The 26926-nt window shown below is 44.4% G+C and overlaps 1 protein-coding gene across 1 annotated transcript; it reads right to left on the bottom strand.

The window, feature by feature from the left end:
• Nucleotides 1–20854: 20854 nt before the first annotated feature.
• Nucleotides 20855–26681, bottom strand: LOC138300426 (uncharacterized). Its single transcript, XM_069239776.1, has 3 exons — nt 25497–26681; nt 24738–25000; nt 20855–21428 (listed from the first exon to the last, which is right to left on the bottom strand). Exons 1-3 carry the CDS (start codon nt 26284–26286, stop codon nt 20997–20999), a joined length of 1485 nt encoding a protein of 494 aa, XP_069095877.1. The 5' UTR covers nt 26287–26681; the 3' UTR covers nt 20855–20996.
• Between the last annotated feature and the right edge of the window lie 245 nt (nt 26682–26926).

Here is a 26926-nt window from a genome sequence, read left to right as displayed (position 1 = left end):
TGGAGCTGTAAAAGGTCATCACTCCCTGTACACCATCAGAACACCATCCTAGAGTAGTTTTTGGGATGACTCTAGAGTCATCTCATTTAAATATTTCGCCCTATACACATACTTCAGGATGGTTTGGGATGACTTCACCTGGGCTATTCCTGCAATTAACTGGTGAAGTCATCAGATGACTTCAGAATGACTCCAGGAAGATCTTCCTTTTTGACTAGGGCAAGTGGGTATATAATCCGACATTTTGTGAGGTCATCCATTTTAACAGGTGACATGGTAGCTGGCAGTAGAAGTAGCGTCGTCCTTTAAAACTTTCTTAATAGGGTGACCACCCGTCCGTAAATTTCACGGACTGTCCGTAATTTCGCCCTGCTGTCCGTTGTCCGTGATGAAAGCTTTAACGGACGGCATTTGTCCGTAATTTTAGCTTTCACTTAAAGGGCAACGGAGGCAGGGCGAAATCACGGGCAGAGGAGTTTCCCCAGCTGGGCTGGAAGGCAGGGAGTCTCCAGTGCTCTGAGGGAGGGAGGGGCAGACAGATAAGAAAAGGCCTTCTTGCCAGGGGGTCTCCTTCCCTAAACACATGCAAATGTGGGCAAATCTGCAAATACAAAGGGGCTTGAAAACCTGCATTGACTTTACTAAAAGGAGTCACTTGAAGTTTTCTGGTGGCAAAGATATTTTTTTCAGAGAGGTATTGTAATGGTGTTCCAAGGTGAGCTGTGGAGTGTGTGGGGGTTTAATGGAGTGTTATAATTTTTTTATCACTAGGTATAAACTGTATATTATTCAAATCTGTATTTGAGAAGCACTTTTTATTTATTTAACCGAAATGTAATTGCGCATTTTGTAGCAGCTTTTATTATGATGTAATTGTATTTTTCACAGTTCTTTCAGGTACCACGGTACCTCATAGTACTAACAAACATTGGCAAAGCCAATAGGTCTCATCTACGAAAGAGTTAATGGCTTTGCTAATGTGTTTTAGCCATTAGCCATGTTATACACCAGAGTAGCTGCTGTTCAGCACGGCCTAAAGCTAGTGGCATAGTGGTGTGGAGTGGAGTGGAGTGGAGTAGAGTAGCTTAGGAGCAGTGGCGTAGAGCGCAGTGGTGCAAAGTACAGTGCAGTGGAGTACAGTGCAGTTGTTTAGAGTGCATTATCGTAGAGTGCAGTGGTTTAGAGTGCAGTGGCATGGAGTGGCATGGGACAGAGTAGAGTGGCATAGAGTGCAGTGGAGTAGAGTGGCATACAATAGAGTAGCAGAGAGAGCGGTAGTGTAGAGTGGTGCAGTGGCATAGATTGCAGAGTAGACTCACATTGCAGGGAGTGCAATGGTGTAGTGTAGAGTGGTGCAGAGTAGGGCAAAGTGCTGTAGAGTGGAGTGATGCAGAGTAGAGTGGCATAGAGTGCAGTGGCATAGAATGCAGTAGTACATAGTACATTGGTGTATAGTATGGTGGTGGAGAGTGCAACACTGCAGAGTAGAGTGTCAGTGCAGTGATGTAGAGTGGAGTAGAGTGGCACAGAGAGCAGTGGCGTAGAGTACAGTGGTACATAGTAGAGGGCAGTGGCGTACAGTGCAGTTGTTTAGAGTGCATTGGCGCAGAGTGCAGTGGCATAGAGTGGCATGGGGTAGAGTTACATAGAGTGGAGTAGAGTGGCGTACAATAGAGTAGCAGAGAGCGCAGTAATGCAGAGTGGTGTCATAGAGTGCAGAGTAGACTCATGTGGCATAGAGTGTAGTGGTGTAGAGTGGTGCAGAGTAGAGTGGTGTAGAGTATAGTGCCTAGAGTGCAGTGGCATAGAGTAGAGTGGTGTAGAGTGCAGAGTTGCAGAGTAGAGTGTCAGTGCAGTGGTGTAGAGTGGTACAGAGAACAGTGGCATAGAGTACAGTGGTGCAGATTAAAGGGCAGTGCAGTTGTTTAGAGTGCACTGGTGTAGAGTGCAGTAGCATAGAGTGGCATTGGGCAGAGTAGAGTGGCATAGAATGCAGTGGAATAGAGTATATTGGTGCAAAATGCAGTAGTACAGGGCAGAGTGGTGTAGAGTATAGTGGCGGCCAGTGCAGTGTTACAGAGTGTCAGCTTGCAGTGGTGTAGAGTGCATTGAACTAGAGTGCAGTGGTCAGAGTGGTATAGAGTACAGTGGTATAGAATAGATTGTTTCAGAGTAGAGTGCAGTTGCATAGAGTGGAGAGGTGCAGGGTAGAGTGCAGTGGCATAGAATGCAGTGGCACAGAGTGCAGTGGCATCAAGTAGATTATTTCACAGTAGAGTGAGGTGGCTTAGAGTGGAGAAGTGCAGGTTAGAGTGGAGTTGCATAGAGTGGCATAGAGTGTGATGGCATAGAGTAAAGTAGTGTAGAGTGCCGTGGCATAGAGTGCAGAGGTGCAGAGTAGATTAGAATGATGTACAGTGTATTGATGTAGAGTGCAGGGGCATAGAGTTGAGTGTTACAGAGTAAAGTGCATTAGCATAGAAGCAGAGGTCTCCAAACTTTTTAATGCCGCGCCCCCCCAGTTGAAAAATAAAAATCATTGGGCCCCCCCTCAGAATTTTTCACAATTATTTTATAAAAATGGCGATGTTTAAATATATCTAACCCTATTTAAACATTGCAGTTAATTCCTGTTACCTTTTTAAAACTGCAATAACATGCTTCTGCTTAAAACAAATGCCTGTTATCTGTATAATATTTATTTTGGGCAGAGTCTGGGGCCCCCCCTGGGATCACTTCAGGCCCCCCTAGGGGGGCCCGCCCCCCAGTTTGAAGACCTCTGGCATAGAGTGTATTAGCTTAGAGTGCAGTGGCGTACAGTGCAGTGTTGCAGAGTGGCAGAGAGTGGAGTTGTGCGGATTAGATTGGTGTTGCCTAGACTGGAGTGGTATGGCGTGCAGACGAGCAGAGCGCAGTGGTGTAGAGAGGTGCAAAGTGCGGTGGCTTAGAGTAGAGTAGTACAGAGTAGAGTACAGAGGCATAGAGTGAAGTAGCATAGAGAGCAGTGACATAATGTAGAGTGGTTCCCGAATGGAGAAGAGAACAGTGGCATGGAGTGGCATAAAGTGGAGTGATACAGAGTAGGGTGCAATTCTGATATATTCTGAAGTCTATTTAAATGTTGTCATGTCATAGAAAAATCTCTTTCCTAACCCCAGTATCCAGCAAGATTGTTGCATAAATCCTCTCACTTTGAAGTCAGAGAAAGGAAAGTAAACACTAAGGGGGTCATTCTGACCATGGCGGTTATTACCGCCATGGCGGAGGTCGGCGGTAGCACCGCCAACAGGCTGGCGGTGCACCGCTGGGCATTCTGACCGCGGCGGTTCAGCCGCGGCCAGAAACGGAAAGTCGGCAGTGTACCGCCGACTTTCCGCTGCCCGTCTGAATCCTCCATGGCGGCGGAGCGCGCTCCGCCGCCATGGGGATTCTGACACCCCCTACCGCCATCCTGTTCATGGCGGCTCTCCCGCCATGAACAGGATGGCGGTAGGGGGTGCCGCGGGGCCCCTGGGGGCCCCTGCCGTGCCCATGCCTAGGGCATGGGCACGGCAGGGGCCCCCGTAAGAGGGCCCCAAAAAGTATTTCAGTGTCTGCCCAGCAGACACTGAAATACGCGACGGGTGCAACTGCACCCGTCGCACCTTCCCACTCCGCCGGCTCAATTCTGAGCCGGCATCCTAGTGGGAAGGTTGATTTGCCCTGGGCTGGCGGGCGGTCTTTTGGCGGCCGCCCGCCAGCCCAGGGCAAATGTCAGAATCACCGCCGCGGTCTTTCGACCGCGGTGCGGTGTTCTGACGGCGGTACCTTGGCGGACGGCCTCCGCCGTCCGCAAAGGTCAGAATGACCCCCTAAGTTCCCACCGAACACAGAGCCTGACATTTGACTTTGTTCTTTGAATGCACAGCAAATATGATGAGATAAGAACAAGATTTACAGGCCTGTTTACAGAAAGGGAGCACTCGGCAGGATACTGTAAATAAGGTTTTGGCAAGGGAATGGACAAATTCAAGCTGCATGGCCTAAAACAAATAAAGCCAGCAAATTGAAAGCAACAAATTGTGAGTTACAAACAACAAGGCCAATGGCAAGCAACGGGCAGAATGCATTCACAAGGAAGCACTATGAATTTACTTAAAGTGACAGCTGTGGGATACTTTGTGGGGAAAGTCCAGTATTTTAGACCATATCTTGCAGAGGTTTGGCTACATCAATCACCCAGGTAGTATGACAAGAAGACCTGCAGTGGTTTCCATGTTGCAGGATAGGTCTGTACACCCATTCTATCAGTTTGCCACCATTTCCTATGGTACAGAGCTTCTGGCACACCTCTTGTAGGGTTATTGCTAGGTAGCAGACATGAAATAGGGCATTTAATGATTATTTAAGGTGGTTGTAAGTAAACAGTTGACCGGGGTGAAGATGGTAGTCTGCCACAAGGATTTGGAAATTTAGTAGCTCACTGTTCAGAAACAAAGTCCCCAATTTTAAGACACCTGCAACATGCCACTGATAGAGTTGCTCTGAGCACAACCATCCTGTGCGAGTGGGAAGGCTTAGCAAAGGTAGTGCAGGAGCACAGGGTTTCTTTGTGTCAGTGAGTTTACAGGTTCTGGCAAGGCAAGAGAAAGCCATGCATGATAACCCCGGATGGTGATCCATAGAATGGTCAGTAGGAAACGATGAGCAGTGCATTAAGCCTTCCTTAAAAGTCTTTACTGGTAAACCCCATCTCATGCAGGGAGGTGGGCAGAAAGCCAGTGAGCCACCCATTGGACATCTGCAGCTGAATAAAAGCATTCTAAGTCCAGAAGACCTAATCCACCCGCAGTCACAGTTAGCTTTAGAGTGGAAAGAGCTCCTAATGGCGCCGCAGTGACCAAATCAGACGTGTGGCCTATCTGAAGAAGGAATGAAGGACGAGCAGGGGAAGGTTTGCAAAATAATACTATCATTGGGGTAGCACACCATCTTCACTAGTGCCACATGGCCTCTACAGAAAGCAGAAGAGAAGACCAAAAAGCAAACTGTGCTTGGAGGGACCGTTTGCTCTGCCGAGATTTTCATCCTGGAAATCAGTATAAGAATGGTAGATATTAATCACTAGGTATCAAAAGGTAACTTGTTCCCAGTTCAATCTGAGATCTAATTGTGTATGAAGGCGAAAACAGTGCCATATGTTAATGAAACACTAATTCAATTTTAAAATTTGTAAATTTTGTTTGTGCAATTTACATCCCAAATATTTTGAAGATTGTATGTGTACTTGACACTTAGGGATAACCCAGATCTCTAGTTTGGCTTTTGCTCAATTTCAAAACCATATAAAGACATGGACTAAGCGGGCAATTGCCTTGCACAACCTTGCAAGGGGTCTGGCCCCTGCTCACCCTTCACAAGCACTAACAGCGAACCATTGCACCAGAAGAGTTTGCCAAGGTGGATGGGTGTTGATTATTCAACCACTTGATAGTGCCCCTTCTGTTTCGCTCCTGTGTGCAGACAACTCCCCAGGTACCCAATACCTTCAAATAGTCTTGGTGGACCCATCTTGTCTGATTTTAGGAATTGTCCCACCTTGTTCTTCTCTTCTTTATTTACCCAGTTGTTAGCAACAACCCTTTGAATTACTTGCCGTGGATCTCCCATTTGATCTCGATTTCACCCTACTCTTTTATTATCTTTGATTGGTAGTCCGGGCTCCCATTTCTGAGATAAATGTAGAGTCCCAAACATACACTCTAGTGCAGTGAGACTACAGACAAGTTATGGGTACATCACATCCTGTCATTAGGTGTGAGACTGTCACCCACACCATCTGCCCTGCCTCTTTAAAAAAAAAATAGGTTGAAAGTCCATGGGCGGTTGGGGTAAGCCAGATGTGTTTGTTCAATTTGTTTAAACTAGCATAAGGTTAATTACCTTAATGTTTCCCAAACTGTTTGCCAGGGGTTTTGAAATGTTCAGAAACATAATCAAAATGTTGCTGTTACTTTCTCTTCAGGAAAGATCGGGTAGATTTGGGTAGGGGTGATGGCCTTGCCGTGAAGGGCATTAATTTACTACTGAACAAGGACGTAATGTGACACCTATCTGTAGCACACCAGGAGGCAATCACAAAAGGTCCACAGTGAATAAATAGTGCTATGTTGAAAAAGAGTACATAACTGCACTGACAACATAGTGAGGCATGGCCTCTCTTGCGTGTGTCTGTAAAACTGACGTTTGTTCTTGAATTTTTGTCCTGAATTTTGACCCTTTGTCCTGAATTTTTGTCCTGAATTTTGACCCTTTGTCCTGATTTTTTTACAGTCCTGTCCAGAATTTGCCTCAATGCCAGGTGGTCACCCTATTTCTTAAGTATATATTGAGCATTAATTAGGCCGGTAGTATTAGTGGTGATGTGCAGAGTAGCGACAGTGGAGCGTGCTCACCAGATGTCTGTGGACGAAAAGATACAGCAGGTAATGCGCCTCCTTGAAGAGGCCAGTAAGCTCGACCTCCTGGCCAAGTGTGCATGCCCAGTGGTGCGTCTGTCGAGGGGTGCAGCTGCTGGGGTCACGGCGGCAGTGTAGGCGTGTCCGCCGCCGCGCTCCAGAGTTGTCAGAACGAGGGTAAGCACATGCGGCCACGGCCGCTTGAGACGGGTGGCCGGGGGGCAACGGCTTTGGCGCAAGGCCTCATCGGAGGCATCTCTGGGGGCAGGGGAGTTCTTGAAAGATGGGGGAGGGGAAAATAGTCTTTGCTCAGGGCCATGGAGTGGCCCAAGTGTTTTGACAGTGTTGGGAATGGGAGGGAGGGAGGAGGCGGGATGAGGGGCGGGGCTCTGCATAATGTGAGGGCCTCATCTCAGAAAGGCAGGGGCCAGGGAGGGGGATAGAGGGAGAGAGGTGGGGAAGCCAGTTATGCAAGAGGGGTGGGTCCTGGGTCAGGAGGTGCTGGATTTGAGGGTACAGGGGAAGGAATAAGGGGCAGAAGGTGAGGCATGAGGTCCACCTTCAGCACTGGTGGCAACCATGCTGCAGTGGAGTGTAGAGGAGGGGCAAAGAGAAGAGGAGGGTGTTGCAAGGGGTTTGGGAGGTAGGGTGTCAGAGAATGAAGAGGTTTATCAATGCAAGCCCCCAGGCAAGGTTTATGGAAAGACAGGAAAGGGAACATGCATTATAAAAACTGGACAGGTGCTCCAGGGCCAGGTGGGGGAGGCACAGGGAACGAGTAGGGCTGTAGTGGGGATAGGAGTAAAAGGTCAAGGACTCCGTGATAGAGGAGATGAGGGTGGGGTTTGGCCAGCATATTGTACTCATGTCATGTGTTGCAGGTAATGGCGCTTAGCAGCAGGAGCTGTATGGGGGAGCCTGGAGCAGCCTACAACCCTTTCTCCAAAGAGAAGGCAGGGCCCTGGGCGGCCTGCTGGACCAACAAGGAATGAACAATGGTATGCCCATGGAGGCACAGCACAAGCACAGATGCGGCTTGGGAAGGCAGGTTTGAGATGGCCTCCAACGTCCCAGGCCAGGTACATCACATATGTTTGGCAGCAAGGAGGGAGAGTTGGCATGGTGCAGCCCCTCATCGCCCTCTGACAGCAGCTGTATCACCACAAGAGTGTACAATTTGGGGATGATCAACAACCAGGCCCTTCTTAGGCTGTGAATAGTGTGTGTAGTGCTCACACTGTGCTGGATTATGATGAAATGGAAGAAGATAGTCTTGAAAAGGGGGGAGGTGCATGAGGAGAAACCTCTGCAGATGCTGGATGAGGTGGCATGGTGGCATGGGGGCGATTACAGTTTTGGAACAGTTTTGGAACACGCAGACCTTCGGGTACAAGATGAGCCATTTTTCAGGGGAGAAGGCATTCATTTGTCCTTTACAGACATGGAGTTGTACCTTTTGCACATTAAGTATTGTTTGCATAGCTTGTTTAGGGTGTCACTTTGGGGGGGGGGGGTCAGAAAAAGCCTTTAAGGTTTTTTTTCTGGGTGGTGTGAGACAGGGTCCAGTTGACTTTATTTGCAAAGTTTTAGGCTTTAAAACCACAGCCCAGATAAAAGGAGAAGGGTAGACTGGCCTGCACCTGGACGAGCCAGGAGGTTCTATTTCCAGCTTGAAGTTATGATAGTTACAGTTACAGAGTTATTGGCAGGTGAGAGAAGTTGTAAGGCAGCAACATGCAGTTAATAAGAAGTTCAGGATTGCGAGAAGGGAAGCGGGGTGGGAGGGTAGGGTAGGGATGGGGAGAGCCGTAGAGGTATATGATTGTACAGTGAGGTCATTAGTTTTGTGAAGGCAGAGGCCTAGGGTATGTTATTGTTCGATGCACCTGTCTTCAATAAAGCTGACTTTTGCACACAGAACTGCATCAGTCTCGTCTATTCCCCCACTTTTCCCCAATGGGGCTTTGGGGGGGAGCCACCAACAAAACTTTAAATTTGTCTAGCCTTCTGTATAATTTGGTTCTCTATTACCACATAATGAGCGTCAGTAGAAAGGACTAAAGGCACACTTTGTACTTGTTTGTGTACACCTATAGTCTGTAGGACATTCTGAAGAAAAAGGAACCTCACTTAGATGTAACAAATGAATAGGAAGATGCCAAGCTACACACTGCTGAAGCAGTTATGTCGCTTTCACTCTGAGTATATTCCGATTGTACCCGTGGTTAAGTGTCCAAAGGGCAAGGTACATTGACCACTGTCACCACTAAAGTCAATCTAGTGAGCGGGTTTGGGTACAGGACTGGGCAGTCTGGGTCCTGATGATTGCCTATCGCTTTCACACAGAATATACACTTACTTTGTGGGAGGTACATCCCCAAGACCTGCAAGAGACAGATGGCCCTCAGAGGCCAAAGAGAGAGTGAATACCTTAGAGCCATCTTCCTGCCACGGTGAAAGAGGAGTGTTCCCTTGGATAATACCTACAGCAGCCCACGCCTCTGACAAACAGCGTAGACACAAAAAGAGGGCTTTGCGCTACGAAATGGCTACAACAGTTAAATTAGAGCTGTTGGAATTGTAAATTGTAAACTGGACACATACATTGAAAATAAAAAGTAAAAGAGTTTACATAAGTGAGACGATTAAAAGCCCCTCAGCATTCATGAGTATGAGCGAGAAGGAGACACACAAAAGGAAAAATTAAAAATAAAACAGTGGACATAAGTAAGCTGATTCAAAGCACCACGGCAGTTATGAGCGTGAGCATGAAGGAGACACAAAAGGAAAAAGAAGTTCACTCGCAGTCAAACCTATTGGCAAACTTGCAATTATCCATGTAACAGAGTCGGCCCCAAGGCGGTAACAAAACCGCCCCAAGGCGGGACAAACGTAAAGCGTTTATCAATGATAACAAAGGATTTTTGAAAGGCAAACCCACGAATGAGTGAAAGTGATGGGCGTGAGGTGGGTGTGGGTAAAAGCCCACATAGATACCAAGACGTCGAAAAAGCGGCACTTGCTCAACCTAAAAATAGGGTAAGTTCTCCTTGAGTCATGGATTTAATGACCCAGGAAACCTACTCTTTATTTTAATATTGCTGCACCCCCAGGAGCACCCCCTTACATTAGAATAAATGCTTGGTTGTGCTCACACGCATGAAAATATGTTATTGTAAAATACCTATGGCATTATGGGGCACTCCTTTCTAGGAATAATAAATGAGTGGCTCCTGCTGTCCATGTAATATTCATTTTTGTTCTTTACATTTGTTTTGAGTGTCCCAGTGCCCACCCTGGACACCCAGATTATTTTTCTTGATTTCTTGATTAGGGCCATGTGGGGAACCTCAGGACCCCAGCAGCCATGCCAGCTTCCCTACTAGCACCAATTATGCATGCTGGCAGGAACCTGCATTTTTTTTTTTTAAATATGAGGGGGGGAGTGCTGGGCCCCACTGGTGCCCCGTATACACCCATCCTGGGTGCATCAAGTGCCAGCATTGCTCACGACTAGTGAGAGCAGCTGTATTTGCTTTCTTCCACTGGGCAGGAGTAATTTGAGTTTTTCTGCTCGCAAGAGCATGAGAAGGGAAACAAAAGTTGGATGCCACCGGCTGGAGCATTTTTAAAGCTCCTGCTTGGTGGGCGGAGACATGCCTTTCCTGTCCAGGCTCCTGGGAGAAGAGAAACTACCATATCCTGCGGGAGGGCTCACTGGGACACAGTCATTGGGCATTAACAGACTCACAGAGAGAGGCTATATACCCCCACCCCTTTCAGTTATTTTTCTGGACATGGGGGATGGTGTCCCAGGGCTGAAAACAGCTCAGGAAGGGGCTGGGCTGTCCTCTCCCCTTTTATTTAAATATTGGGCTGGGGGAGGGACCCTGGGGCATTTACAGGATCGGGGAGTGGGTCTGTATGTCCCCTCTACTTTTTTATATTTGGCCCCTGGGTTGGGGACCCTGTGGTCTTTTTAGGCTAGGGGAGGTGGGGCCCATACCGCCTCCCCTTTATTATAATGCTATCTCTCCCTCCCCTAAATATTAAATATAACTACCTATTTAGTTCACTTCTCTTCAAACATTGATCCATTCAGCTATCATTAACATTTTATATCCACCCACAACAGCATATAGTTTAGGGCAATGGGTCACTTCCACCATTGATATTGCGTTTTAAGTGTTGGCATTTTGCCAGATCACAAGTACACACCTGCTTTATAAAATGTGTGCTTTCAGTATTTGGGCTGAGGGCCCAATGCTTTACTCTGAAAATACTTTTTAATTTCCATTCCTTATTCTTTTTGAGGTCACACGTGTAAGCGCTTTGACCTGTTGTAGGTATTATGGGCTTAACTATGCCCACCACACGCCCATCACTTTCACTCGTTCGTGGGCTTACCTTTCAACCATCCTTTGCTATCATTGGTAAATGGTTTACGTTTGTTCCTCCTTGGGACGGTTTTGTTACCGCCCTTCAGACTGCCCCTGTTACATGGATAGTCACATGATTTCCGATAAGTTTCACTGCGAGCGAACTTCTTTTTCCTTTTGTGTCTCTCCTTCGTGCTCATGCTCATAGCGGCAATGGTGCTTTGATTCACTTGCTTATATCAACTGTTTTCTTTATAATTTCAATTTATGTGGCAAGAAAAGTCCAGTTAGGAATGTACAATGCTAATATCTGCAACTTGAGCAAATGCGATACCCAATGCATTGCAAATGCTTGTTTACTTTCTTAGTCAACTTTTTTTAGGGTAACAGCTAACTAAAGCCAATGGTACTTTTTGTGCCAATTCAAATTAGAATTTTCCTCTGATGTGTATTAAAGCTAACAAGGGGGTTCAATGTTTTTTAAAGTACACTTGCTTGCAAGAAACCGCCCATAGAGCTCTATTAAAATAATGTGGGAGTTTAAGTTATTATTCATCTTTAATTTTTTATGCAACCATATGGCCACCATGTTTAGCCAGCAGATAACCTGGCAATAAAAAATAAGGGCCAGATTTATGAGAAAATGACGGCGCGAAGTGCTATACCAAATTTGGCAGCGCTGCTCTCCGCCATTTTTTAAACACAGGGATAAGCCATATTTAATAGAATATGGCGTACTCCTTTGTTGCCCCCTGGGCCAGTGCTAAATTTGCAGGTGCAAGGATGGCTGTGCTGCGGGGGAGATTGTTTTTGTGCAGGAAGGGAAACTTTCTTGCACAAAAACAATATTCAATGGTGATTTGCTCTTTCGATGTGTGCTGCAAAATGCAGAACACATAGACAGAGCGAAAAACAAGGAAAAATTAAAGCATTTCTCCTCGTTGCGCCATGCTAACGCCACCCTTGGGTAGTGTTAGATTTTGACGCTGCCTCAGGTTTACAAAAACTCATAAATCTGGGGCAGCATCAAAATGCAATGGGTGTTGTTGTGGCAAGCCCACTGTCACACCCATTGCATGCCCCTTTCATGCAAAGTGCTGCGTGTTAAGGGGCCATATTTACATGGTGGTGTTAATCCACAAAAAGTGGATTAACACCACCTTGTAAATACAGCGCACTGAACAGCACCACCGGAGCATGCTCTAGTGGTGATACGGTCTTGTAAATATGGCCCTCAAAGTCTCAATCATATCACCTTACCCAGGCCTCACTTACTGATTTTGCCAATGCTTAGTTAATTTTGTCATGCCCAAATGCCCTTATTATCATAACTTCTTGCCATAATTTATATGCTAGACTAGTGATAGTAAATATTTGAATGTACACTATTGTGTCCACTGAAGATTCAAGTAAGAGGCTCTGTCTAAAACTATATAGCTAGTGTCTCTGGCATGACTGGCCAGACTCCATACTGACGAGTACACTTCACACAGAAAATAGGTGAGACAGTGAGACCCCTGTCTGTTTCCTACAAAGTAGGACAAGAATGTCTTAGGATAGTATTTTGTATTGAAAGGGTACCCATTAAGTATAAAAGCAATGTTTTCCTTCATGCAAATGCCCTTTGACTAATGTGCAAGGGTGAGAGAAAAGGGAACCTGTATTGTCAAGGGAACATTTATTGTCGCAAGAAAGCCATTGCAGGTGGAGAAAGAAACAGTGTCATCTTTGTAGATAGATATGGCTTGTTCTGCTAGGTGCTTTTCACGCAACGCAGTGCAGCACAAAGACTTTTGCTGCTGTGCTGCCGCAAAACTAAGGTGCATATTTACAAGAGCCTTGCGTCACCTGAGTGTCACTTTTTTTTACTCTCTGGCAGAGCAAGCCTCTCAACCATACATATGAGACCACGCAAAGTCACTTTGCATGGCTTTTCTTGGCCTTATAGATATGTGGCAAGACAAAGCAGTACAGGTGGCTGTGTTGTCTTACTCTGCACCAGGGGTTGAGGGAGGGGGGCGTTGCATGGGCTTTGCAGTGGGTTTTCCCAAGCAATACCCATTCATTTTGATGCAGCTCCCCATGACAGGCATAACGAGGAGAAATATTTACATTTCTCCTCGTTTTTTCCTCTTTGCATGTGTTCTGCAGCACGCAAGGAAAGAGGAAAACACCCAGGCATGTAGCCAGAAGTATGTAGTTAGGGGGCCATGGCCCTCAGCTATGACTAAACATTAAAGCTGTGCTCTGTAGGTACATTTATTTCCAAATACTGGTTGTACTACTAAATAACAACCCACAGAATATTGTGATACAAGAATGTCGAGGACAGACTATTGGAAGGTTAGTGTATATAGGGAATAATAGATTTACTAGTCCTATCTCTACATCGACATACCTGGAAGATGCATATGTATATATTTCATGGGTACATATATGGGGTGTAAGAAACAGAAAAACTATGGTTACTTACCTGTCGATATTTTTAATTCACTCTTCTGTCATCGATATTCTGGTTTTGCTACCCGAGTGCACACAGTGTGATTCTATGTGAAGGAATATGTAGAATTTTTGAGGTACATATTAAAGCACAATCAATCAGCTTTTCACAATCCAACATTAAATCCTATCAATTAGATGAGATTTAAAGTACAAGGATGTAAAGTTGTAAAGTAGGCTAGGCAGCTGGCAGCTTTGTGTATTTAGTAAACTGTTCAAGCTTTGTGTATTGCAAAGCTTATCAAATAATTTATTTTTTTAAAGTAAGCTCGCCTCAGCTAAGAGCCCTCTCTCCCATACTTCTTTCCTAAGGTGCTATGTGTGCAACGTCAACACTCATAAACACTTTTTCTGGAGGATGTCTTACCTAGGATATACAGCATCAAGAAATCATCACCGCTGGAAGATATGAAAGGATAAACCTCAAATCAAGTGTAGTTGGGAAACTTCATCTCCTTCATAAATAGTGGAGTGTCCTAATTCCAACCAACTTTTAAGTGAAGCTCAAATTAATTTGACACTGATTAATTTATAATACCTTTACAGAGATCTTGGAGTATGTTTATTAAGATCATATTGGGAAATTAGTGGTGAGCATGGTGTTTTAAATATTTTAGTGATGCAAGTGGTGAAAACTAAATAGAATTTAGATGCCATTTTACACGGGAAGTTGGGACGGTCCTACAATTAATTTCAATGAACAATTGTGAAAAAGATAGATATTTCAATTGCATTTCACCAATTGTGCAAATAAAAACTGTATGGACTTGAAGCAGGTTCTGACATTGGCATATACCCCTACTACTTACAGGCAGATTGTGAGAAAGGTGTTGTACAAAGAAGACTTTTTTTAGACATTGACCAGCAAGACAGACAGGAAAGGTAAAGCATAGGTAATTGTGTGAGCCTGTGGCCTGACTGAGGTCACTAGCAGCAGCACTGCCTCTAACGCTCTGAGTAGTTTGCATCTAGAATCCTGCTCTTTCATAACTTCTCTCTTTGATTGTGCTTGCACAGTACCTCTTATTTGAATGCTACAGAGTCATCCACTTCCAGAATTTTGGGCATTCTCTCACCTTGCCCATGCATTAGACTCCTTGAATGGGACTCTCAAGGAGGCACCCAATATGCAGCTACCATTACTTGGACGGGAATGCATTTTTCTGGCTGATGAATGTAGAAAGCATGGAAGCCTGCCATGTGTACTGAAAATGTAAAATATTTACTTGCAGAGGGATTATTTATCAATACTACATGTGCAGATAAAAATCAAGATTCATGTTATGAAGCAGTTAAGAGACTGTCATATTTAAATGTACATTAGAAAGCCAAATCAACACCTAAACAGAACTTTAGCTTCTCAGCAAGTAGGTTCCACTGTTCCACAACTATACCAGCAAATGTAGACATGGCTGATATGCATTAAAATAGAAGGTGCCTGCACTTCTCAAAAAGAGCGTATAGTAACAAATAACAAGGGGTGCCATAGTTAAGCATTTTTGCAAAAAGCAATGTTTAGTCCTTATTAGAAATGTAAAGACCACTATGCATGGTGACTTGTAGATCTCACACTAAAATCCCTTTTAGAAAATAAAGTGCAGAATTGTGCTTTGAAATCACATTGTGCCAGTTGTATTGGCCAACACATGATATGGTATAAATTCCACTTAAAATTGTCAATCACTATTTGGCTACATGTACCTAGATATCATTTTGTTCCTTTATGCTCTCTTACTTTTTTTATTCAATCCCAACCTCTGTCCCCGCTGCCTCTCTGAACCTTTTACCCTGCTATCCTTTTGTTTGCTGCTGCTGCGTCTATCTCTGCATCTATCTTCCCATTCCTGTCTCTCCAGCTCTATCTTGCTTTTTTTATTTACTGTCATTTCTTAATCTTCTCTCCTTTTCTAGAACTTCTCTTTATATTCTTCTTTCTATGTACTTCACAACATTTGTATTCCCTCAGTAGCCATCTTTTCCATAGACCATGTATGGCAACTGAGACTTCCTCTTGGCCATGCATGGCTACTAGCAGCACTTGCAGCCTGTCTTTCACCACTGTGCTTTTCACTGTTCTCTAGTCCCAGAAGCTTATTATCCAGTGGGCCTCCTGGAGCTGGAGAAGTCCCCTATGATCATGGGCAAAGATGTAATGCAATGTGGCCATCATATCCCCACAGCTTGTCATCAATTCTTGTTGGACAGGACATCAGACTGTTTGAATTTGGTGGATTGTAAGTGCTTTACAGCAGATGAGCTATTGACGCCCACCACACTAATTTGAAAATATGGTTGACTTCAATGAGAAAAAGAAATGCTTCTGGTAAGAACACCATAAATGTTTTATTTTCCAAAATCAAAGTTGATATGCAAAGGAAATTCTTCCTGAGTCCCAAGTTTGATTTTTGTTTTGCTGTATTGAGCAGCACGCTGTGCGCACGACATTACACAGCAAAACCAATGGAATATGTGGGTATCCACAAGTGTTTGACCAACCAGCGTTCCTACACTTCTCCCAGTAATACTAGTTCCCCACTGGTGTGACTGAGCTATCACCCATGAAATGAAAGGCTCCCTGTGGTCCCTAAGACTCAAGGAAAGGTCAAGAATTTGCCTTGCATTCTGACTAATTCTGGCGATGTGGATAGCTGTGGTATTACTTGGTCTGCACACCCAGAGAAACCTTCCAACTCCAAACATTTTTGAAAACAAGGTACCAAGGGAGGGATGGGAGGTATGGGGTGGTGTAATTTGCACGAATTCTGTTACTTTTTCTTACCTATAATGGCTTGCAAGCTCTAAACTTCGATTTTTTTTGTATTTTCCTAATATTTCTGTGAAGGAATATTCTGAAACCTGTGAGGATTTACAACATTCCTACCTCACAGGGTTTCCACATTTTTCCCAATAAAAATATTACCTCAAATGTTCACCAAATAGTTTGCATCCAGTACATTAATTACATTGGACCTCATACCTGCATGTTATCTGCTATGGTCATTCATTTTATAAAGATAAAGCAGAACTTCATAGAAGTCAATAAAGCTCAAAAAACAGATTCATACTACAAATCTCAAAATACATTATACAAAATCTGAAAATCTTTATTGATGTTCTTCAGAGAGTCTAGAGAGGTCAATTGTAAAACAATGCGTTCAACCTCAAATGCCCTGATTATGGTTTCCACATTATTTGGTTCAAGGAGAAGAATCCTCAGTGTGCTAAGTCTGGCAGGGTTATCTAGATATTAAACATTTTTTTAAAGATTGTCTATTATTGCAGCCCTTTGTGACATGGCAGGCTATACTAGGTTATTTCAGATTCACACTACTGCTAATTAGTGTACTTGCACCCCTCTGCAGTAGGCACATTAACCTAACAAACTATGTGGCTCCCGGAAACAAAAAAGGACAATCTGTAGAGCAGATACTTAATCTCACCAGGCATTATTTCACAACAGGCTAGGGTAGGCTAGAGCAATGTCAGTCAAATATAAGTTGTACCTGACATCTGATAACCGTCCAGCATAATAGGCTAATCAAAGCAACCTGTTATATTGGAATCTGGAATTTCCCGATTGGCCATTGCTTCTAAATGATTGGGAAGTTTGTGTTTCCTGTCAGCTCCTCACATTCAGTGTTGTGGTGTCTCACTGAGGTCCACCATACCATCTCTACTATTCAACATCTACCTAAGCTTCTTACCCCACCTAGTACACCATTCAACTTCACGTATTACGACTATGTAGAAGACATTCAAATATTTCTAAAAAGGGATGATCTGAAAGACGTCTAAAATTTAAAACTTCATGACTGCCTTCATGCTATAAACACATGGATGATGACTAACCATCTAAAGCTAAATACTGCAAAAACAGAGCTTATTACCTATGGAAATTGATAAAAATACCAGTCTAGTACCATACGGCCTAAGGAACACGAGGCCCCAAAAATAATATCAAGAGAAGTCAGAAGCTTAACTGTAACCATGGATTCAGACCCATATTTGATACCACGTGTTAAAAACATAAAACTTGAGTGCCTTCTACACAATTAAAACACTATGTTGCATCATCCCATACCTTGGATACCAGCAGAAACTGCAAGACATCCTCAGACTTGTAATCTCCAAACTTGACTATGCCAACAGCCTATACCTTGGCACACCCACATTCATAATACGCAAAATACAACTCATCCAAAATACTAATGGCATATTTCTTCTCATCCTTAACCCAAGAAAACACATGACTAGTCTTCCAATCACCCCACTGACTAGCTATAGCAAGGAAGACAATGTTCAAGGTATTTTCCATAGGTCAGAGCTTCCAAGGAAAATGATTGCTATACTTGCACACTAAATTCAAGCAAACAATGAATCAGGACTCTACACTTCAGGTTTGCACAACTAGTCATACTGATTTACTCTAGGAAATCCACAGGGAGCACTGTTTTCTCAGTACAAGCCAACAAACTCTGGAACATCCTACCTGCAGCATTTAGGAGCTTACACTGTTCAGAAGGCAGTGCAAAACATGGGTATTTCAAAGACAACTACACGACCACAGATCTCTGGAACAGAACCAGGAAAGGCAGTCAAACATTCAAACTCATCTTCAGGTTGCGATCCACAGATTGGAAACAATTCAACCAGAAAACTACTTTTGGTAGGCAGGTTACTTAAGGAGAGCTGACCTATGGTACGTCTGCGCATCATACAGTTATGTAAGTTCATACATAACATTTCTGGCCCATACTATTACCAATACTATAGAACTCAGTGGTCGGAAACCAACTGTAATTTACATTTCTTACATTCATTCACATGAGACATTTCTGCTATGAGGGTTGGCCATCACCAGTATTGTGCAGCCATTAAACCAGCCATCACAAAATAAAAAGGCATGAAATGAAGAGAAATGTCACACAGTGTGAGTCAATTAAAGAACTTTAATATAGTCCATGACCGTAGGTCCTAAAAATCTATACACTGCAGCCGATTATGTACATCTCGCAATGCCTTTCATATATGAGACAATAGTAGGAATACACATACCAGCATCTTTCTCCACTTATCTCTCCCTCAAACAGGGCCAGCTCTGGCCCAGAACTATTCACTAGGGGGTCAGATTTACTAAGATTTTACATTGGCACTGCATCACTGTTGCAGCACAGCCCAACCCAAAATCGTTTTTGGTATTTACTAAGCAGTGCAGCGTTGTGTAATTCAGTAAATGCAAAGTAATTCAAGGCAGCACATATTCTTGCCTGGAGTTACGTTGCGTTGGAAAAGAGTTCCATGGGTAGAGCATGGGCATTCTCGTACATGGTGGATTTCCAGATTTACTAAAGCTAGAAAATCAAGGGAATATGCCACAATGGTATGCCTTCCCTAGTGAGGGGTAACAAGGAGACATTTCTTCATTCATTTCTGCTTGTTACTTCCTCATTCTATGAGTGCTGTATTGTGCAGCACACATAGGAAGTAAAAATGCCTCTTTGGATTGTTATTGTGCAGGACGTTTTCCCTGTTGTAACACAGGCATCCTTGCACCATGGCATAAGGGTGCCTACATTGGTGCTAGGTAGCACACAGTGCACCAACACTAGAAGACAGTAGAAATGTGGCATATACTTGTAAACATGGTGTATTTCTGCTTTATTTCTTTCATGCAGCGCAGTGCAGAAAGTTGTTTTGCTGCCGAGTTGTGTTAAATAAAATGTAACTAAATCTGCCCCAAAATTTCTGATTGGACAACCCAGTGAAATAATTAGCTAAGCAGACAATATTTATAAGAAGTGCCATAATGGGGCCCACAGAGCTGTTTAAAGCTGCCACTGAACTGAAAATCCAGAAATTGCATGTCTGTTTTACCCACACCTCATCATCTACCGCATTGCTATGCATGACATGGAAATACTCCCCACACTGGACCACAAAACAAAAACACACCTCTGACCACATACCACCATATCTGGTGCAGCTTGCTGAGCAAGTAGGCATATGCTTCAATGCCACACATATGGGTAGCAAGTGCTATACAAATGCGCACTACAATATCCAATTTATAAGAATTAATTTGATCCAACAAAAATATTTGTTTTCATTACACTTCAGCATCATAAAGCAAAATGTGCTTTATTTGTGCTTTTATAACTGCTGGTGTATGTTGAAATATTTCTACAGTTCATTTGCAGGTATTTAACTTGTATGGGAATTAGAAACAATATGACATTCTACAGTATTTCTTTTAACACTCCCTGTAAGCAAGGCCACTGGAATTATGCAATTCTGTAGCTGCAGAATTATTGCGGCTGCAGTGTTTACAGCGTAATTATGAATTTAACTTATTAGCCACATAATCCATCATTTGCTGCATAATGTGCAGATTTTCACAAAAAAGCACATTTTGCTTCTAGCTCAAAGTTACAGAAAAAGCTGCAACCCGTGCTGCACTGCAGTGGAACGTCGTCCGCAAAGGTTGGCTGATCACCTTTCTGTTACTTGCAGTGAGCAGTATTTGGATGTAGAACTGGTACTGGTAAAGTACAACCTTTGCCCAGTGTAGCATGTGCAAAAATAGCAAAATATTGATGGGATACTATTAAAACATGTGTGCGTTAAACAGAAAAAAAATTGATTTGGGCCACATAATTCAGTCAATATTGCTGAGTAATTTGGGCCTCCACTGCTGCCTGTACCACACAGAGATTGTCGCATAGCTTACTTTACAAAATCTTCTCATTTTCACTTTGCAGTCAAAGGAAGAGAAGTAAACAACATCTCCACAATAAAATTATAAGCATCAGTTTTTTCAGATGACAGTCTGACCTGTATTTATTTAACCTGTCCTGGAACAAGGGGCAAAAGTAACGAGATAAAACCAAAGTTTAGTGCATTTTTATTGCTCCGTTACGTTCTAAACTCCTTCACCTCTATACTGTGCCAGTACACAGAGTGCATTTTTGCCCTACCACGTTGGTGTAGGGCACCGCTTCAAGAAAACTTGTGGCACTGCCTTACGCCAATCCCTTGTAAATATGCCCCTAAGTAAATGTGGACCTGCCCCTGGAGTCTGATGGACTCAGTCTGGGCCAAGGGCTCTATCCAGTGGTGTCACCAGGGGTCAATGGGAGTGTCGTCATTCCCAGTACCCTGGCTATTGTAGTCTAATCAACAACCATGCCATGATATCCCAGGATACAATGTACTGCCAGCCAAAAACCAAAGACGGCATGATACAACGATTCACTCTTGTTGACATGGGGCCACAAGGACATCAGCGACCACGGTAATTTTGCAGCAGATTTAGTGCATGGGCGCTTTTCATGTACACATTTCCTGCTGATTCTGATTAGCCGAGTGCAGCATCTTATGATGCTCATCACTATGATTGCTAAGTGATTTAATACCTTCGGCCTGGCAAGCCTAAATAAAACAAAGAATGAATTAAATAAATAAAGCATGCTAGTTTCCTCTTGTTGGTGGCAAGGTGGCAGTCTTTCCAAATTGTAGCCCTCTGGAAATCACTTCAACGCATCTACTAACAAATGAAGCAAAGAAACCCACATAGAGCTTAAATATTTTTTAATTTAAACAAACAAATGTGCAACACAAACGGAACAGAACATTGATTAACTGAGGCATCCGAGCACGAGCCCCATGCCACTGTGTAGGTCCATCAGCACGTCAAGGTGCTGGCCAAGTGATGGAGAGTGTGTGAATAGTGTTCCTGAACTTCCCTGCTCACCATCCCAAGGTGAAAGGGAGGGCAGTCGAAGGGAGGTTGGAATGGCGAGTGGAAGGGGGGCTGGAGGAAGGGGGGCTGCTGAAGGGAGGACTGCTGGTAGAGGTTCATGCCATGCCCATACAACTGATGGGGAGTGTTCTGGGGAAGTGCAGGGTTATTCTGGGCCCCATAGTTTAGGTAGTAGGGTGGCAGTACTGGGTGCTGGGGTCCATAGTGATAGGCCATGATGTCCTGGTGTGTCCCAAAGGGCTTCTGAAGGTAAGAGTACGGCTGCACCAATGGGGTCGGGGGCATCGGACTTTGTAGATGGTCCTGAGCCTGTCTTTTCAACTTTGATCTGCGATTCTGGAACCAGTTTTTGATCTGGGGAAAAATAGAGGGCTTTGTTATTCTCATGAAGAATATAAATAAATCAGGTGACAAATGTCCATAGTAAAATAAAGAAATAAAAATATATATGTGCAAAGGTACTTCGAATGGGTTTTGCAGAACGTTTTTATTTAAATCGTTCAATGTAACCAAACATTTTCACACATGAAATTATATTAAGCAAATATCCACCTACAGAAGTAGGAAAGAGTCTATGGAAAAAATCATCCCCACCTTTAAAAAACAACTATTGGCAAAGCCAATTGGTCGCCTTTGCCAATGAAGCACAGCAAAAGAAGGATGCTGCGATGATGCAAACGTGCACAAACATCAACAAGCGTCTTTCATAACAATGCTGATATCTGTGTCATTCCCTAGAGAGATGTCTGTGCTTTTATTTATGCGTGCACGTGTTGCCACGCTTGCGCGCACCTATGAGATTACACCAGCGCCATTCTATTTTTTTAATTTTGTATTTACTGATCCGTAAGTGAGAGGAAAAAAGATCATGTATCTTCATGGAGTGCGCAAAGAAAAAGAAAATAGTTCCTTAAATGTGAGCTGGGAAAAGATACGAGCCATCCCATCAAAAAGAAGCCACGCTTCAGTAGAGGGACAAATACAAGAAGAGACAGGAAGGCCATCCAACAAAAAGCAAGCAAATGCTGGCGAGAAGAATGCCAAATAGTGGAAAGTAATGTGCGAGCTGTAAGTCCCTAGTATGTTTTTGGTAGGTTCCATGATGTCTTTCGTAAAAAGATAGCTAAAAGTTGCCTGTAGGCAAGACCTAAAAATCTCCTCGAATCAAATGCATTTAGTTGAGGAAGGAGAGTTCAAATAGGAGCAAACAAAAATTACACATGCTTTTGCGTAGGCATCAGTTTGGAGGCGACTTCTAACTTCAGAAAATGCTAATATAATTTGAATAACACATGAAAACACTGACTTGGAGTGTTATCCTTTATGTTCTAATCAAGTTTAAAATTCAGATAACAGCTGCACCTCAAAGACTGTGCAATAGTCTAGATGTGAGAAACTATTTAGGAGGTTCTGTTATGTTGACAGGGCATATTTTGCTTAATGTGACCAGATGACTTGGTGTCAAGAGGAAGACAGCGCCTGACTCATGTGGTTTAGTTTAACAACGTATTCTAGGGGCTATAGTAAATTTTATTCGATCTAGTTGAGCAAACACAACAGAAAACAGCTATTTGTAGAAGGAAACGACAGCCCAGGGAGCTGGGTTGAACTTATAGGCATATTTATTAGCCCACATCTGCTATTAAATATTGAATGAGCATGCCTGAATTGCAACCAGCCACAGGGTGTCACGACTCCAGTCTCCTTTTCTGCCCCTCTTTTAATAAACCCAATAGCGAATAGTGAAGGTAGTCACTGTTGGTGTTATGAAAAAAATGCCAACCATCAGTAGGTTTGAGAAATAACCTCAGGCAGTGAATCTGTGTGATGACTGAGGCAGGCAGAGATTGGCCAGGACCGGTGAAGTCCCAGTCCTTAACTGGGGAAGGTGCTGCAGTATCTCCCATATAGCAAGTCCTGTGCATTTTAGGCTTAAGTCCTGCAGTGCTTGGAGTCATATGCCAATTAGCTGTTGCCTCACTCCTTCCCATCTCCTCAGGAATTACTCCACCCGACCAACTCATGAATTAGGGGAGGGGGAGGTGAAAAGGTAAAAGCCTGAAAACGGAAACCTTTGCAGCCTCCTGGCTTCAGTGGCTGAAACAGGAATGGGCTATGTGTTTGCCTTGTCTAAACAGCACCAACACCTGAAGCGGACCGACTCAGGCAGCTGAAGGTAAGTAAAAAAAACTCTAAAATGCATGTGTCAGAATGTGAATGAGTGTCTGGGCATGTGTGTGAAAGATAAGTGAGTGACGGGGAGTGTGTGAGAATAATTGGGTGAACGACGATGAGTGAAAGAGTGAGAATAAGTGAGGATGAGTCAAGACTGACCATGATATGATAGCAAAAGTCAATTACAGTGACCTTGAGAGTGAGTGAGAATGATTGATTGTGAGGCAGTTGTGAGTGGGAATACGTGTGAGTGAGAAAGACTTAGTTAGTGAAGGTAAGTGAGTCTAATTGATTGAAAGTGTGTGGGGGTGAGAGAGCAGCTGTGCCCGTAAATGTGGAGTGAAAGTGAAGAAGAGAATGAGCGATGGAGTGTGTGACAGTGAGTGTAACTATGAGTCAGAATGAGTTAGTGAAAAACCTGTCTGGGTGAGAGGGGTACACATGAGTGAGAAAGTGAGCAAGGAGGAACCTGTGAGTGTGAATGAGTGCAATAAAGTGTGAGAGTCTGAGGGATTAAGAGTGAGAATGAATGAGTGTCAGTGAGAGAGTTTCAGGGACAAAGTGAAGGACTGACAGTGAGTGAGAATAAGTGTGAATGAGCTAATGTAAATGACTATGAGCGAGTAAGAATGTATGTGATTTGTTTGTGAATATTTTGTGATTGTGATGACTTGTGGGTCCACCACTGGTGCTGCATACAGGAGATAATTATTGGCTCATGCAGGCCCTCATGGCAAATGCTGGCACACGAGAGGTAATTTTTGGCATATAAAGGGGCATCTGTGACAAAAGGCTAGTGCTGACTTACTGGAAGTAATTCTTGCATAAGGATCACAAATGGCAAAGTGCTAGTGTACGCATATTAGTAGTGTTTCTTGGCATAAGGGATAACCATATAAAAAAAACTAGCACTGGACACGAGACGTAATTCTTGACGTAAGGGACACCCATGGCAAAATGCTGGCACTAGCATACTGCGTGTAATTCTGGCGTACTGGATGTATTTCTTAGCCTAGGGAGCACCTAGGATAAAATACTGACTTTGACATACTTCATTTTTTTTAATATGTAGTCGCCAATTCTACATGTATGCAGTGTAATAAAAATGTGTGGCACTGACATATTATGTGTTACGGCATATAGTGGCACATGTGACATAAAGCTGATCCATGCTCAATATAAGCAATAGATGATGTAGGAAGGGTTCGTATACATTAACTTAAAAAAAAGTGGGTGAACGCTTAGGAAGGAATCATTTGCTTGAAACGCCATGAATATAGTAGAGTGTAGAATGATTGCCCTTCAAAATGCCTATCGCTTCACGGGAAATATGTTACACGTGTGCTTTAAAATGAACGAATTGACCCTTTTTTCAACATTCTGTCTGGATACCCCGAATCGCCTACTCGAATTCGAGGAAAGCATTATGCCCTAAAACTTTTAAAGATCACCAGCCGACAGCACGGCTCCAGATGTGAAAACACTCACCTGCCGCTCTGAGATCTGAAGAGAGGCTGCCAGCTTTCTCCTTTCCTGGGTCGATAGGTATTGCTGCTTCCTGAACGTGGTCTCCAGCCTTGACGTCTGCTGCGAGCTGAAGGCAATCCTCGTCTTGCGGTGGGGTACGCCGGTCAGAGCCCCCCTTTCCTCAGTCAAGTCTGGAGAGTCCGGGGCTTCTGCCTCCATTCCTTCGCTTTCATCCCCCGAGGAGGAACAGGAGGTCTCATCCGCGCTCCAACCAATGGCTTCCTCTGTGCAGAAAACAAACAACAGTTAGCTATGGGTGAAGTCGCATGACTCCAGGGACAGTTGATCGAGAAACGTGAGAAACCAGAGCTAACTACATTACACGTGAGCCCTTGTGTAATCTAACACATACCCATAACCTCAGCTTTCTTAAAGCTCTCTGCAGCTGGAAGCACAATGTAAATAAACATAGGCTGTTAATCTTAATTATTGCATGGACATCAGAAGGATTAAAGGCCGAGCTCAGAGGCTCAAGCTAAGTTTAGAATCTCTGGTCTACAGGTTACAAAGCGTTTGCAGCAGGACCAATTAGCTATCTTGCCAGGAAAACCCACTTACACACCTTACGCCCTCGTTGTGTAGCAATGTAACAATGGCCCTTACTCCACTGCTACAGAATTACTGCTACCAAGGGTCCTGTTGATTCCTGGGGGCTGATATGTGGAAACGCCGCAAAGGGGTTTACTAAACGTAGACGAGCGTGGTTCTGGGAGTGCTTACCGAATGGTTCTGGTGCGCCTGCTGCTGGCTGAAGCATTGTGGCGAGGGTACACATCGTTCTCTTCTCGCACGAGGCCTCCTGCCTCTCACTTTCTGCGGACTGCCTACCCCTTTCCGGGGCATGACTGCTGTCACAGACCAACGCCTCCAGTTCGCTCCCCTGCAGTCTGTTCTCTAAAGCCTGTAGCCTCCTCTCTGCGGTTTGCCTGTCTCTATAGACAGACATCTTCTGCTCACTGGCCTGCTGCCTGCTCGCTAACGCCTGTACATCTTTTTCTGGGGAGTGCCGCTGCTCACACGCCGAGGCCTCCAGTTCGCTTTCGTGAAGCCTGCTCTCTAATTCCTGCAGTCTGGTCTCCAAGACTTGCCGCCTCCTCTCACACACCGACTTCTGCAAGACCCTTTCTGAGGCATACGCGCTCACGGAAACCGTTTCCAACTGTTCGCTAGCTCGTATCCTGGTCTCAAAGTCCTGCCCTACGACCTCTGATGCCTGCAGCCTCCCCTGGTTAACCGGCTCGCGCTGCTCGCCCAATGAGCCCTGCCTGATGCCACAGACTGGGGTCTGCGACCTGCTTCCCGGACTCCCATGCCCTCTCCCAGCCGGGGGCTCCCTCTTGGCCCTTTTTAACGGAGTCACCTTGTAGAGGGATGTGGGAGGGCCCGGTGGGGCCTGACAAGGGACGTGAGGCCTGGCTGGAGGGCTTGGGAGCCCCTCGACACTCTGTCCACCGCGGTCCCTGCTCTTGCTTGGCATAAAGCAGATTACACGGAACCGTTCCTTGTCCATCCTTCCTCTCTCCCGCACTAGGTGTGAATGAACTGCCCCTCGCCCTGCACCGTCTTCTTTTATATGGCCAATTTACAAGTGAAAACTACATCAAAGCGGGGAGAAAGAGCAACAGATAATGGCTATCAGTTAGGGCTAATTAACCCAAACACTTGAAATTCACACTTTGGCAAATGTCTGAATGGTGGCTCCAGAAAGTCTGGAAGACCAGAACCGCCCCTTGTGATGCAAACTCAACACTTCCCAGCCTCTCGCCTCATAGCAGTTGTCAGTTGCAGCTAACTGCCCTGACAACTGCATACAAATGACCGCGGTTTATCTCAAGCACTTGCAAATTTTGCGCTATCTAGTAACGCTTGCCTGAGCGCCTCAGAACTGGGTTGGTGGATTAGTGGGTCCAGTTGCAGTCTGAAGGTCTCCTCCCTAACCATACGTTGTAAACTGGTAAACCGCAACGGTATTGGCCAACCTTATACTACAGATAGTATTCAAGACGTAAAATATCCCTAACTTTCAACTAAACAGCTTTATAGCTGCTTATAGTTACGGTTACTTCATAGCGCCTTAATTCATGGAGAATATCTAGCGCTTCGAGTCATTCACAAGTTTAGCAGCATGACTGGGCCATTATAAATAAATG

The sequence above is a fragment of the Pleurodeles waltl genome, chromosome 6 (assembly GCF_031143425.1).
Source record: "Pleurodeles waltl isolate 20211129_DDA chromosome 6, aPleWal1.hap1.20221129, whole genome shotgun sequence".
NCBI classification, from domain to species: Eukaryota; Metazoa; Chordata; class Amphibia; order Caudata; family Salamandridae; genus Pleurodeles; species Pleurodeles waltl.
Note: the sequence above shows the minus strand (reverse complement) of the source record. Positions and strands in the feature narration are given on the sequence as shown.